This window comes from Hippoglossus stenolepis, chromosome 16, assembly GCF_022539355.2.
Source record: "Hippoglossus stenolepis isolate QCI-W04-F060 chromosome 16, HSTE1.2, whole genome shotgun sequence".
In the NCBI taxonomy this organism is placed as follows: domain Eukaryota; kingdom Metazoa; phylum Chordata; class Actinopteri; order Pleuronectiformes; family Pleuronectidae; genus Hippoglossus; species Hippoglossus stenolepis.
The window spans coordinates 1829631-1845075 of NC_061498.1; the positions used below are offsets into that span (position 1 = coordinate 1829631).

At 42.8% G+C, this 15445-nt stretch overlaps 2 protein-coding genes across 4 annotated transcripts; one reads left to right on the forward strand and one right to left on the reverse strand.

Annotated features, from left to right (window-relative positions):
• The first annotated feature begins 4016 nt into the window (after positions 1–4016).
• gadd45gip1 (growth arrest and DNA-damage-inducible, gamma interacting protein 1) lies at positions 4017–5872 on the forward strand. Its single transcript, XM_035181381.2, has 2 exons — positions 4017–4453; positions 5317–5872. Exons 1-2 carry the CDS (start codon positions 4065–4067, stop codon positions 5609–5611), a joined length of 684 nt encoding a protein of 227 aa, XP_035037272.2. The 5' UTR covers positions 4017–4064; the 3' UTR covers positions 5612–5872.
• On the reverse strand, positions 5873–13440 carry zgc:158403 (tetratricopeptide repeat protein 39A). 3 transcript variants are annotated; one of them, XM_035181379.2, is made up of 18 exons: positions 13168–13440; positions 12567–12671; positions 12049–12180; positions 11695–11753; positions 10955–11022; positions 10775–10839; positions 10366–10465; positions 10198–10263; positions 9981–10089; positions 9778–9845; positions 9011–9070; positions 8623–8784; positions 8443–8534; positions 7923–8043; positions 7721–7832; positions 7518–7632; positions 7291–7407; positions 5873–6774 (listed from the first exon to the last, which is right to left on the reverse strand). In XM_035181379.2, exons 1-18 carry the CDS (start codon positions 13200–13202, stop codon positions 6666–6668), a joined length of 1695 nt encoding a protein of 564 aa, XP_035037270.1. In that variant the 5' UTR covers positions 13203–13440; the 3' UTR covers positions 5873–6665. The 3 variants fall into 3 exon arrangements, with proteins under 3 accessions (XP_035037270.1, XP_035037269.1, XP_035037271.1); XM_035181378.2 differs by having other exon boundaries at positions 9978–10089; XM_035181380.2 differs by lacking the exons at positions 9981–10089; positions 10366–10465; positions 10775–10839; ... (3 more) ...; positions 12567–12671; positions 13168–13440 and having other exon boundaries at positions 10198–10216.
• Between the last annotated feature and the right edge of the window lie 2005 nt (positions 13441–15445).

The following is a 15445-nucleotide window of genomic DNA, read 5'->3' on the forward strand; positions in this document are numbered from 1 at the left end:
CAAACTGGAGAAATCACTAATGCAACACAGACGCTGGGAGGAAGCTCAACTTATCTACGGGCCATTTACGTCCACGTAGCCAAGGGCAACATTAGTGACTTTATTAATTTCTATGTTCCTGTAGAAAAGCAGTAATTTATCAGCAGCCTCTGCAGGGACTGGTCTTACCGAGGACCCCCTCTTCTGTTGACCCTCTCCTCTCTCACTTGCTGCAGTGTAGCCTCAGCCTGCTGCAGCGCTGCTGTCATTACCAGGAAATGGAGATATTTTGGGGCTCAGCTCTCTTTTATTTGGATTTCGTCCTCATCCCTTGTTCTGGGGGAAAACGCTGACAAATCTGGTTCTCGGTGCCAGAATCGGAGTAAAACCCCCGTCATTGTTCCCGGCCGACAAAAGACTGGTTCATTTAGACTCAATTTATTATGATTTCTGCTCTGTGTCAACAAATAGTAACACTGGCTCGGCAAATTGCTTCACAGCAAATACAAAACCGTGTGTGTGTGTGTGTGCGTTCTATTATTACAATGGAAACCCCTTGATAATTATAATCCTTTTGATATATGTTAACATGACAAGGAAGTAAAAGTCCCGTGACGTTTCGGTGCGGTCCAGAAAGGGGAAAAGGGGTTAAAGCAGATTTCCACATGGCATCTCCTGCGTAAGAATCCGAGCCACAGCTGCAGGAGGCCGCACTTGTAAAATCATGAAGTGTGATAACAGGATTAAATGGGCGCAGTGAAGCAAAGGTCACTGACATGAGACCGAAGCCGCTGCAATTTGGACATGAATTTTGCATGTGTTTATTAGGATGTGAAGGCCGTTAAAATTTTTATTAGGCGGCCCACACGGACGGCCAGAGGAGACGCTTTCATTTAAAAAGTGAATTTCAAATAGATTATGGGAGGAAATGAACAACTGCATCATGGTTATTATTCCAAATAGTGGAAAAAGAACATCACAGCTCAACCCAGAGCTGAAGGTGAGTTTAGACGTCTTGTTTCACTCAGCGAACAAAGGACAAGACATGATGAAAGCAAATCTTTTCTTCTTGAAAATGTATTTTAACGATTAATAATTGATTATTGAAATGGTCGCTATTAATTTTCTGTCAATACGTTATGAACAGAGGACACAACAATGTCCCATTTCCACTGTCGTCCCCGATGCAGTGAAAGCAAAGAGACGAATGCTCAGCTTCATGTCGAACATCTCCTACGAACATCCAAAAATGAAAATACTAAAAATAAAAATCATGCCGATTGTAGGACAAGAAACTTAAAGATCCCCTCCAGATGTTTTAAGACTCTGTGACTCATCATCTGTGACTAATATGAATTTTCCACAAAAAGAAGTTGAGTTATGAAATTTGAAAAAACTAAAAGCACAAACTTCTTCCCCCTTATTGAAACAATAATAATCTGAAAATATGAAAGTATTATTTATGTGTGTTATTGTAACTGCTGGACGCTTCACTGTGTTTCCACATGTGAAGCATATTTGATCATAACTGAGATTTAACACGGAGAAACTTTCCTCCTTCAGCAGATGTTTGTTTACTCATACTTATGAATAATTATACTGTGTAAACGTGTTACTCTGGTTTTACACTTCTATCGTCTAATGTATGTAGTTTTGATTTTATTTTGAGTTATTTGACTTTATTAAAATGTCTCCCTTCTTCTTGTTTAATATTCTCTCCATCTTAGTGCTGAGCTGACGTTTCCTCGTCCAACACTTTTTATTGCATCATGTGTTAATTAAAATATCAAGAATGTTGAAAACAGCCTCTCGGAGTCACTGTGTCATCCAAGTGAATAAAGAATGAGCAGAACATGGATGTGAATGGACGAGGACGTTAGAAGTGTATTTATTAACACCAGGAAATCCGGAAATCTGTATTTCATATTGTGTATTTCGACGTTTTCACAGATTTATCAGAGATTTATATTCCTGGATCTTGATGGAACCACCACTGACACACGTGTGTGAGGGGACAGTTGGGCCTCGTCGGAGGTCTGCTCTCTACCGAGGGTCATTCTGGTTGTTTCAATGTGCTCAGGTAACGTTTCTCCGGTTCCTCGCAGCACAAAAGGAGCAGCCGCCGGTGTTTGTATTAAACCTCGAGCTGTCATCACGAGTCCCCGCGTCCCTGCGGAGGTGCTCTTTGGTTCAAATTCCACACAACCTTCAAACTACTGCATTTGAATCATCGAGTGCAGATGTGGAGTTACACATCTGACCCACACATGAGGCCAACGTGTCTGAACCACTGCTCCCTACACGCAACACCGGTGGATTTGGATTAACAGTGTATGAACAGAGTCATAATTCAGGTGAGCATGTTCCACACGTATTAGCACAGCACCCATCCCTCCTACTCACTCAGAAATAGACCTGTCACCTTGCCACCATCCCCTTATCGTCTAACTGCTAACAAGCCTATTTGCCTGTGACTGACGTTGATGCGATCCGTAAAGCCCCGGGCTTGGCACCAGATCGCTCCTAAGCCAAATTAAGCCTCTGTCATGCCCACCCCCTCCTCCAGCCCAGTGCTACCCCTGCCATGGGAACCCTAAATCTTTAATGACGATGGAGAGCTCTGCGCGCTCCCACGACACAAAAAAAAAGCGATGACATCTGTCCCTGGAAGTGCGGCACTCCAGAGCAACCCCATTTGTTCTGTGTCCGCGGCTTGAAAAGAAATTAAATATAAAAGTTGAGGGAGGGTGGAGGCTGCTGAAGGAGGAAGGAGGAGGTGGAGCCCAGGAGGTTAAAACAAAGATCCTTTCTTTCTAAAGGTTTATTTCCCTGCACCAGTGGACCCTGAGTGTTCAGAGAAGGTGTTAAAAGAGTCTCGGCTCCGCTGGCGACGACCCACCTGCTCTCAACCGCGTCCAAGTGAACGTCCAGTGAAACACATTGAATCTGAAAATCACCGAAGCTCTGAAAGTGATTCATTTACCAGGAGAAGTTCATTTCTTATGAAGTAACATAAAGTGAAAATGTCTGACACTGACGCACCACAAAGAGAAAGAGCACTTTCATTTAGCCGTATTAGAATATACAGAGTACAATGAGTCGACGAGTAGGAAAGACAAATATAAAGTATTGCAGAATGCAGAATTGAATAATTTAATACATGAATAAATGATTAAAATACATAAAATAATACAGTTTGTAATGTCCTGTGTTCCTCTCAACTTAAAGTGGATTTGATGATGACGCGACTATAACCAATCTGACTATAAACTGATTCAAGACCTAATTAACATATGGACGCGGAAATACCACAAATAAATCAATAACGAATGAGGAAGTGTATAATTAAAGGAATGAATAATTGTGGAAATACATTAATGAATAAATAAACATAGAAATAAATAAGCTAACTTGAAATGTTAAAATAAAATAATGTATTTATATAAAAAGAAATGAATGAATATGTGAAGAAATAAATAAACACAGAAATAAATGTTTGTAGAAATTGCCTTTTTCATCGCAACTGATTGTGTCATTTTTGTTTTTATTAATTTATACTTATGCCATGTTTGTCCTTCATATCCAACCTCTGAGCACCTTTAATCCTGATTATAAATCAATTTAACTATAGTTTAAACTCCATCATGCTGAGGATTCATGTCTCAATCAATCATTAGTCGATGAAATGTCACAAAACGAGTGAAACAACTTTTAAGACACAAGAGAAACGTGTTTAAATGATTTGTCCTTTTGGAGCTAAAATCCAAACACGTGTCTTTTAATTGTGAAAATGAGAGAAAAGTAGAAAATGGACGATGTTTGGTGTTTTGGATTAAAAAAGCAAATATAAATTGATCATTTTATCCGTTAGTTTTTAAACTCGTGGTGTTTTGTGTCATGTCTTTGGAACTTACCATTTAACACTGACACGTGCAGTGGTAATAAAGTTGTTTCCATGGTGATCAAAGAACCAAACTTTTAACTCCAAACATTTCCAGAGCACGCGCAGGACCCGCGGATCTGAGCAGGCGCAGCGGAAGACACCTATCACTTCCTGCTTGGGTCCTTCCTGCGGGTGAACAAAGATGGCGGCCTCCGTGTTGTGCAGGAGGACAGCGGTGTTATGTCGGACTTTCCGGGGGGTTTCACCGCAAGCCGCGGGCTGTCAGTGCGGGACTGTGCTGCAGACCGCGGGCTACAACCCCAAACCGCTGCGGCTGAACCTCCGGGACCCGCACATCCCGGACAAGCGCAGCGACGCGACCCCGGAGTGGCAGAAGACGGCCCGGTACGACGGGAAGCTGTTCGGCCGCTACGGCTCCGCGTCGGGGGTCGACCCCGCGTCGCTGTGGCCGAGCCCCGGGCAGCTGGACGGGATCATCGCGGAGGAGAAGCAGTGGCAGCCTCCGCTGGAGGAGATGCTGCGGAGCATGGAGCTGCAGGAGAAGGAGGAGACCGAGAAGCGACGGGCCAAGTAAGTCAGGGCCATGCGTCAATTATCGGACAGGCTGGTTCACCTGCTCCCTCTAATGTCTGACCCCAGGTCAGTTTGCTCCTCTCAGATTATATCCTCTGTTTGTTTTACAGCAGCAAAGAGGTCAAACTAGACTCATCTGCCGAAGTGTCCTTGTGCAAAGAAACTGAGAGTGCTTTTATAAAATCAAACTTCAACAACTTAACTTAAACACAATGATAGATTCTAATATATAGAAAGTAAACAGATAATACAGTGCAACAGATACAGATTGAAACAGATTATTTCCCTTTAGTTCCTCCTGCATGTCAACACTGTTTAAATCAAAAGTCTAAGATAACAACTCATCTACTGTGAAGTTAAACACGAGGATAAGGTGTGTGTGTGTGTGTGTGTGTGTGTGTGTGTGTGTGTGTGTGTGTGTGTGTGTGTGTGTGTGTGTGTGTGTGTGTGTGTGTGTGTGTGTGTGTGTGTGTGTGTGTGTGTGTGTGTGTGTTACACGATTACACAAGCAGTCTGTATGTCTTTGTACATTATATTTCCATTTCTATCTTATTTTATTTAGGATTCTGGTTCTATTCATTTATTTCTTAGTACATTTTCCTTTTACTGCCACTTTTTTCTCTCACGATAAATGTCAAAAAAGTAGCTGAAGAACTTTGTCCAAATAAACCCAAACATCTAAATTATGTTATTATATTAAAAGCTTTAGACAGATTTTGGCACACGATGAAAAAGTATAAAGTTATTTCAATTCATCCTGAGTGCGGAAAAATCAATCTCTGAACTACAACATGATGATCCATCCAATTGCTGCTGAAACGTTTCACTCAGAAACTAAATCTGTTCTGTTTCCATCGCAGAGAAAGAGTCATCGCAGCGAACATGGCCAAAATGCCCAAGATGATCTCAGACTGGCGTCGGGAAAAGCGTGAAACCAAACAGAGGCTGAAGGAGGACAAGGACCGGCGTGGGAAGTTGCTGAATCAGGCCAGGGAGCGCTTCGGCTACGCGCTGGACCCCCGCAGCCCCAAGTTCGTGGAAATGGTTGCAGAGATCGAAGCGGAAGACAAGAAGAAAAGGAAACTGATGAAACGCAGACAGAAAGAAGAGCAGACGGCGGGAGCTCCGGTCACGTCACCCGCTGCCTCGTCATAGTCTGACGTTAACTGAGCGTGTTTAATGAGAGGAAAAGTACAACACGGCCGAGTGGGACAGTCGTTAAAGTATCTGAAGAACAGTTTGATCCTTATTGATGACATCAGACATCTGACCTGAATCAAACAGAACCTCCTCCATCTTCTTTTCTTCAGTAGAAATGTGTATTTGGATTTGTTTGCCCTGTTCTTTGTGTGGAAACGTTTCTTGACCGATGTATTTAACTGTCACTGAAATAAATTAATCTCTGTGAAGATTGAATTTTGTCTAGAATGTTTTTAAAGGAAAACACATTACAAGATATAGAAAATGCACAACGCTGCTGATTTAGAGGTCAAAGGTCAAGGTCACTGTGACCTCACAAAACATCCTTTCGCCACAACTCAGCAATTAATACATTAAAATATTTAATACATTTTATTAAATTACTTCAGTCTTCTACATATCTTATACATAGTCATGGACTGTTATGTGATGATTTAAGAACAAACAGACTAAATACATTTGAAAGTTGTTGGGACGTGCAGACGCTGATCCAGATGTTTCAGCTGCTGATGTGACTCAACACCGGCTGATGAAATTAATCTTTTAACTAATATCTAAATTAGTTTTCGTGTTGTGAGAAATACCATGAACATCTTACATCTGTTGATGTGACAGAATTATAAGCAGCTCGTGCTAAACAACGTACTTATTACATAATTTATTAGGTCTTGAAATTAAATTACATCTGATATTTAAAGTGACTATCAAATCAATTGTTGATTAAGATTTTAGAGTTCTTAAATTTCTAGTGTAAACAAAAAACATTGACCATAAAATACAAGTGTCAACTTATCAGGGAAGTTCGAGGTCCCTGGTTTTTAAACGTTGATCTCTGACGCCAGAGTGGACCGGACAGCTCCTCCCAAATATTCAGTTTATAAAAGTAGGTGAACCGGCACACGTTAAATACTTCAGTATTCACTTTTTTTGAAAAACGAGGCTGACAACAGTGAGGGACATGGAAGAGCTTGTGTGGGAGGAGCCTCTGCAGTCGTGGAGAAGCGTCGTCTCAGAGGTGAGTGTCGTCGTCTTCCCCTGGATCCGCCTTGAGTTTGGCCAGAGAGGCGTGAATCCTGAACTGGGTGCGAGACTCCATCGAGTAGTCTTTGTAGTTTTGTCTGCAGGGTCAAAGCAGACATGATGAGAAAAGGGTCACAGAGGAGTCTTTACTGTTCGTTAACAGGCAGACAGCGACCTCTAGTGTTCCCTACACGTATGACTAACTAAGTGCACAGCTGAGAATACATCCTGAATGTGTCTCCTGTGATTGGCTGTCACTCCTCCGCTCTATATGCAAAACTTCATGTGTCATTCCTGTTCAACCAAATGATGTTTGGACTATAGATGTGTCAGCGTATGTAAACATGTTAAAAACAGTAGCATCGTACACTAAACTAATTCAGGTTGAGGTTTTAAAACTGGTGGAATAACATCAAACGTACTGGTGAGAGTCAGACTCTGCTCTGTAACATGAAAACAGGAATATGTTTTATGTCTTATTCTGAATAAAGTCAATGGTCAGAAGATTAGTGTTTACTCATCACTAAATAGAAATATCTGTAATATATATTTCAATGTTCTGCTTGGTCCTGCTGCTGGATCTCTGTGGCAGGACGTTTCTGGGAGTGTCTTACTTGGCCTTGTGCAGCAGCTTGATGGCCTCGTCCCTCCTGCCCTGGTCGATGTAGAGCAGACTGAGCTCCACCACAGTGTTGGGCACCAGGTAGTGGTCGAACTTGATCTTCTTCTCACTGGGCGCACACACACAGGAAGTAGGCAGATCACATGACTGTTGTTTAGTTTGACCCACGAGTTGTTGTGTGGTTTACGTTTGGGATAGTGTTTGTTCGATGGAGCTCACCTAGAACACACTTTCTTAAAGCTCTCCTCAGCAGCAGTCAGTTGACCCTGGTTCTTCCAACACAGACCTTTCAGCAGGTGGATCAGACAGCGGTCGTCCACTGAATACTCATTTTCTGCAGAGGAGAGAAAGCGTCGGTTAAAGGAAGCAGAGAGAGGGGGCAGGGGTGTTCCTAGGTTGTGGTTCAGGATACGTTGCATTACCAGGAGACTCCAGCAGGCTGCGCTCTGCCTCTATCAAAGTCTGCATCAGGCCCTCCGTCAGCTCCGGCCGTTTGCTGATCATACTGAAACCATTCCACATGTACATCATCTCCTGTAACGAAGCAGAAAGTGATGTCGCAAGGCTTTGTGTGTCAGACACAGATCCCATTGTGTGTGTGTGTGTGTGTGTGTGTGTCTTTACCAGCACTGGCACCGGTAGCCTGACTGGGCACGACGCCTTGTAGCGTCTGGCTTTACGAATCGCAAACTTCTCAGTCGGGGGAGACTTTCCTGCGATCTTCTGCTTGAAGGTGGGAACTTGTCTGAAGACAGAGGAAAGAAATAAAGACAAATGTGGACAGACATTATTTATTAATGAGAGTAGAATGTTCCAGGTACAGATACAGATCTTCCTGTCTCTGGTGTTGTGGCCTCCTGGCATCCTCCCATGATGTATGTTAAGTTATAAGTGTCAAAATGAACATGTGACCCGGTTCTGGACCAATCAATGGACGGGAAAGGGTGTGTGATCAGAATAATAAATATGTCATCTTTGTTCCATATATTGCACATGATATATTTGACTTGTGTGCGTACTTGTGTTTAGATTTACTGAGAAGTTCAGATCCGTTTCCCGCTCGTGTCTCTTTCAGATACAAAGTGAAGAGTGTCACTTGCGTCTCAGCTGCTTTTACACGTTGGTAAAAAGTAACAGCATTTACCTGAAGAGTTCTACTTCGTCTTCTCCGAACGGCCTGGACTCGTCCTTCGGCAGCATGCTGAGGTACGCAGCCTTCATGTACACGTACATGGCCTGACAGAGGAAAGCACAGGGACAGGAGTCACTCATTGTGCTTCTCCAGACGTTCCACAGGAGTCACAGAAGAACCTCAGCTCTGCACCTTGGACCAGCGGCTCTCCTTGCTCAGCAGGTCGGCGTAGAAGTACGCAATCTTCCACCCTCGTTTGTAGGTGAAGCACCACATCAGCTCCCAGTAGCACATGTGGTGGAACTGCTTCCACGTCTGCTGGGCCTTGCAGCCATCTTCGAAGAGCACCACCGCCTGGCAGCAGCGTGAAACAACACCATGGAGCAGAATAATAGCGTAATGAATAATAGAATAATGTCAGAGCGACACTGGATTAGAGACATGTTGTGTAATATTAACATTGGAGCTGGTACTTTGGAACTCATGCTTCATTTACTCCAAACAAGGTGCTTTTACTTGCTATGAGGTAACACTAGTCCCCATTTAAATCCATGTTATTGACACATTTACTGAAACACACCTCATCAATGTTCCCTTTGATTTCTTCAGTCCTTCCTGCAAAGAAGAGGAATATTGCTCCCTGGACAGAAGAGAGGAAAGAGCACAATGCGTACAATTCAATTTCAGTCTTAAATGTGGACTAACTGTGTTAAATTCTTATCTAATGCAAGAGACCTGCTGCTCAACAATTACACGCAAGTTGTGTTTAACCAAGACACAGTTTGCTCTCAGGGAGGGGCTGGTGTGTGGGCAGAAGGTGGAGTGGAAACAGGGATTGCGAATTCACAAGCGCCTGAGTCAAGCGGAGTGGCCGGAGAGATAGCGCCGAGACGTGCGGCTAAATTTGAAGGAAAGACGGTTCGAGGATTGATGGTGCAGGAGGGACCGTGTGAGCGGAAGGTGGAGTGAGTTTCACAAAGAAGGCAGAGAAACAGAGATACAGGGTGCGTGTGAGGAGGGAGCTGTGTGACAGGGCCGACGATGAAGTGAGAAGAAAGAGAAAAAGAGCGAGAAGAGGTTTAAGTGTCAGAGAAAAAGAGAACAGAGGTTTGAATGAGGAACTACGAACAACACCAACCCACAAAAAGAACAACATGTGGTTCTGGGTCATAACAACGTGCATCTTGTTCCTGTAGTTTTGTTTCTATCAGTTATGATCACATTCGACTACCAGGGGGTCGGTTTGATGAGAGAGTTTCTCCAGAATGATCTGATATTCAGAACAATGTGACTTCATGGAGACGAGATACTAGTGAGAGATGCATTTAAATGATAATCACAACTCACCTGCGGGTAGAGATGCAGAAAAGGTTTCAGCAGCCGTTCAGCTTCAGCCACTTCTCCTTCACCCGTCCCTGAGAGGATCAGAACATATGATATAATACGATTCACTATGATTTATGCTGAATAGTGTGTTGAATGTGGTGAATAATCAGTGACAGTTTGTGAACGTCACATGCACAGAAGGTATGGAGGCGGTACAGAACTACCTAGTATGAACGTGAGAAAGGTGTAGTAGCAGAGCAGGAGCAGAGCACACAGCATGGAGCGCAGGTTCATCCCTGTGGCTCCATCATGCAGCAGGGACAGACCATATTCCTACAACAGCACCACACATGTAGAGAACATGCACACGTGTATATCATGGACATGACATGTTCCTTTAATGAGCAAGTACACGATGAGGAAAGTGACTCTCCATCATACCTTGTCTCCTGAGAAGCCTGCGAACTTCAGGAGCCTGAGTATCCGCGGAGGAAACAGAGAGAGCGTCTGTGAATGAAGGAAACCAGATGAACAGTGGTGCACCAACACGGGATCGTACGAGACGTGCGGTCGACTGGTCGTGTTTAGAGGTTTAAAGTGTTTCGTTACCAGGTTAAAAGCCCCGACTCCAAACGATATCCCCCCCGCTAAGTGCAGGTGGCTGGGTCCTTTGAGGCAGTTGTTGGATTGAATGGAGGCGTGTAGTTCTCTGGATGGTGACAGACAACACGGGTCAGCATCATGAACTAATCCTGTGTGTCTCCTGGATGCTCACACAGCCTGTGATCTCAGTCACGACATTTCACTCTTTTTACAGCATCAACTAAGTGATTAAAACCAAAATGAACACTTGAACAAACATCAGTGTGTTAAAATAACGGAAAACCATCTTTAAGAAAAATGTATTTGACGGGAACTTTTAGTTTGCTCCATGCACTAACATGGAGGAGGCAGGATTTATGATTTTTACTGCAGCCAGCAGCTTTGGCTTCACAGGCTCAGTTTTCTCTTTACTTACTTGTAAATCAAGTAGCTGTTTCGTACTTTCATCCCTCCTTTGATAAAACTCACCATGTCCTCATCCTGCCGAGACATAGAGTGAAACAAAAATAGAATAGTGATGATCTGATAAAAAAACCACATGTAGTCATTTGAAGTGAACATCTGGACGGTGGAGCGCGGTGAGCTGGTGTTGTACCTGCAGGAAGGTGAGAGCAGCTCTTTGGAGTTGACACTCTGCATAACACACTTCTGCGTGAAGCTGCACTGACACACACACACACACACACACACACACATACATACAGACACACACACACACACACACACACACAAACAGATAATTAACAATCATAGTCAACAAGCAATAAATCCTAAAATACAGTTGTTGCAATAACCAGACTTGATCTCCTTCTCTTTTCCTTCGTCTTCTACCTGATAGCGTCACATTTGATTCAGAAGAAAATAATGAAGCTTTATCTTCCAAACCACATCTGAAGCAGAAGTCATCCCATCAATCATCTAAAAAATAAATCTGTCATCTGCTCAAACAGGCATCAAGTGAGGAAATGGTTCATCTGTGAACCTCAACGGAAAAAAGGACGAGAAGAAGTCCACCAACCAATCAATCAATCAATCAATCAATCAACTAATCAATCAATCAATCAATCAATCAATCAATCAATCAATTAATCTTCTTCATTTGCCTTTTTTAGCTTTTCCCACCATCGTCCTGCTTAAATTTAGCCCACTAGCGCCATCTAGGGACGGTCGTGTTTATATCTGTGCAGAATGTTACATTGACCTTTTGAGATACTGTAGATTATATTTTTAAGAATAGAAATATCCCCTCAGTCGTCTGGAGCCTACATATTATTCTCGTGTTTATCTTTTTATTGAATGGATTTTCTGCAGGAGTGAGACATCCGAGCCTTTTACCTTCCGTGAGCGATTCTCCGTCCGACTTGTTCGTCAAACCTGAGGATTTCCGTCGAAACCTGAAACGTCAAACGACATTTCAGCATCAGCCAACTCTCGTCACAGGACGAGACACAGGACGAGACACAGGACGAGACACAGGACGAGACACAGGACGAGACACAGCAGCCAGTGTCCAGTGTCTCTATCATCAGCTGCTTCTCTTGTGACGACTCAGTCAAATGGGTCGTGTGATTAGAGCCGAGCATGTAAATTCAGGAGTTATATAAAAGATGCACGTTTTGAATTCTAATTTGTCAAGTGAGTAATAATCTGAGCTTCTGCTCCAGCGTGTGCATGCGTTGACCTCCTGACCTCTGACAGACCTCCTGGGCACTCTTCATGGTGTGGCCGGCGTTGGTGATGTCATCGTGCTCGAACGTCATCATGGCCTGCATTTCCAGCACCGTGGCGTAGATAAGAGCGTGGTACATGCTGTCGTTCACTCTGCACAGGAGACACGGAGTCGCAGGATCAACACCATGCACATCACGCTGGGAGCAAACACACAGATACTGGGCTACCAACACATTTTCCTGCTGGGAGAAGATAAGAGAAAACACCTTGCTGGTATTATCCTCCTCGGTCTTGTGCACATTGTTTATTCTGCAGAGCTGTCAGTCCTTGGGCGTCAGCTTCAGCAAACACTTAATATCCTGGAGGACCGAAGCTTGACTCTATGCGAGTGCACACTTCCACCCTCAGCTGACAGGAAACACACCACTGCACGGAGGCCAAATACTGATGACATCATGCTACACAGACGCCACAGTGACTGGGCTGAATTCAGTGACACAGCAGGGGAGGCAGACCCTGGGGAGACTAACTGTTACCTTGGCCGCAGCATCTCCAGGCTCTCGTTGAAGTGGTTGTTGAGGAAGAGGTCCAGGGCCTCCATGCACTCGTCCAGGGACTCCTTCAGGGTCATGTGTGAGGATCTGGAGCAGAGACATAAAGAATAAGAGGTGTTAAACTGATACACACACACACACACATGTACAACAACTATTCACACACACTCCCTACTGTTAAAGTTGTTACTTAATTTGCAACGAATGTCTCACTGCACCTTGGAAAGTATTTAGTTTTGTATTTGACTTTTTTTCTAGATCTTTCTACCTTTTATTTGAATGTAACTACCTTCCCTTGTACTGTTGATCCTTTTGTTAACTTGCACATGAGAAATACAAACTTGAAACTGGAACTAAACTGCAGGATTATTGTGTCTCTGGGTTTTAAATGAGAGTCACAGCGGATTTAATGAAATTAGAGCAAATCAAATGAAGTGTCCTCAGTGGAGTTGTGTTCCTCCTGTGTGTTGTTGTGAGGAAGAAAGTCTCCACATCACTGGAAACATGCAACACAACTGGCAACCAGCAGAAAACCAGTTCCCACCGTTTCCTGCTCCTTTGGGGAAGTTGTGTGTTTACTCACTTTCCTGCAGCACTTGCGCCTTTCTCCCTGGACATGATCACTGCCCGGACACCTGTTCACAGCTCAGCGGCGCGCGGAGACGAACCAGGACTCATCCAGGAGCAACACTACAGAAAGAGGAACTTCACAACCGGACCCGAGACTCAGGAGCTGACATCCAGTCACACGAAGTTCCGTGCGCGGCTCGAAGTCCCGTCGAGGTGCCGAGACGCATCCGAGGCTGAAGCTGCTGCTGCTGCTGCGAGTGTGAGCGCAATGGAGTCCGACTCCTCCTCTGGGACACCACTGCCACGCACACACACACACACACACACACACACACACACACACACACACACACATCACACACAGCACACACATCAGTCACAGTACACACATAGCACACACACACGTTACACACATTGCACAAGACGCACACATTACATACATTAACACACATTACACAGGATACACAAAATACAAACATTACACACATCTCACACATTAACACACATTACACTTCCTACTCTGAAGAATGGGATCAGGGGCGAAGTTTTATTAAAGTGTGAAGTGCAGAAGTAGAAGCAATAATAATCATGAATTCATAATTGTATTAATTATTAATACAAATTAATATAGACAATGTAAATTCATTCAAACTAATACTACTAATAACAATAATAACCCGGAACAGCTGTTATCTGTCAGCGATACATGAATGTTGTAGATGAATATTACTTTTAATATAATATAATATAACTTTTGTCTATATCAACAGCTACTATCTATGAGAAAATGTTATTTTATATATATATATTATATTCTCTAAACTCAATATCTGTGAATCAACACGTCTCTCACTTCACGTGTGTTTTCACAACAAAGACACTTGGTGGCGCTGTTGTTGTTTTTGTACTTTAGGCCTTGTTTGACAAAGTTGTTTTGAATTTAATTATATTAAATTAATTGCCAAGACGTTGTGATATAAAATCAGTTTTTTGTTTTATATAAAGACTTCCAATAATATTCATAATAATAATAATAATAACAGTTTCTGTGCTACTGTCCATCAGAAGACTGGAACCGGCCATATTTCCTCTGCTGATGCATTGTGGGTATGTACTGAATAACAAATGACTCAATGTTTATTCACAGTATTAATTATAATCTGTTACATGCATCAGCTCTTTTCCTTTAAATTTAAATTTGAGGTCTCGAATTTTAACTAAAACTTCCAATGGGAGTAATAAAATAATAATAGTAATAATAATAAAAATACATACACTACCGTTCAAAAGTTTGGGGTCACTTAGAAATGTCCTTATTTTTCAAAGAAAAGCACTGTTTTTTTCAATGAAGATAACATTAAATTAATCAGAAATACACTCTACACATTGTTAATGTGGTAAATGACTATTCTAGGTGGAAACGTCTGGTTTTTAATGAAATATCTACATAAGTGTATAGAGGCCCATTTCCAGCAACTATCACTCCAGTGTTCTAATGGTACATTGTGTTTGCTAATCGCCTTAGAAGACTAATGGATGATTAGAAACCCTTGAAAACCCTTGAAAACCCTTGTGCAATGATGTTAGCACAGCTGAAAACTGTTTTGCTGGTGAGAGAAGCTATAGAACTGGCCTTCCTTTGAGCTAGTTGAGTATCTGGAGCATCACATGTGTGGGTTCGATTATACTCTCAAAATGGCCAGAAGAAGAGAACTTTCATGTGAAACTTCCCAGTCTATTCTTGTTCTTAGAAATGAAGGCTATTCCAATGCGAGGAATTGCGAAGAAACTGAAAATTTCCTCCAACGGTGTGTACTACTCCTTCAGAGAACAGCACAAACGGGCTCTAACCAGAGTAGAGAGAGAAGTGGGAGGCCCGGTGCACAACTCAGCAAGAAGACAAGTATATTAGAGTCTCTAGTTTGAGAAATAGACGCCTCACAGGTCCTCAACTGGCAGCTTCTTTAAATGGTACCCGCAAAACGCCAGTGTCAACGTCTACAGTGAAGACGGGAAACTCAGGAAGCGTGGGGTGAAATTTCTACAGATTACCTCAACAAATGAACAGCTAGAATGCCAAAGGTCTGCAATGCTGTAACTGCTGCAAATGGAGCATTCTTTGACGAAAGCAAAGTTTGAAGAACAAAATTAATATTTCAAATAAAAATCATTATTTCTAACCTTGTCAATGTCTTGACTATATTTTCTATTCATTTTACAACTCATTTGATAAATAAAAGTGTGAGTTTTCATGGAAAACACGAAATTGTCTGGGTGACCCCAAACTTTTG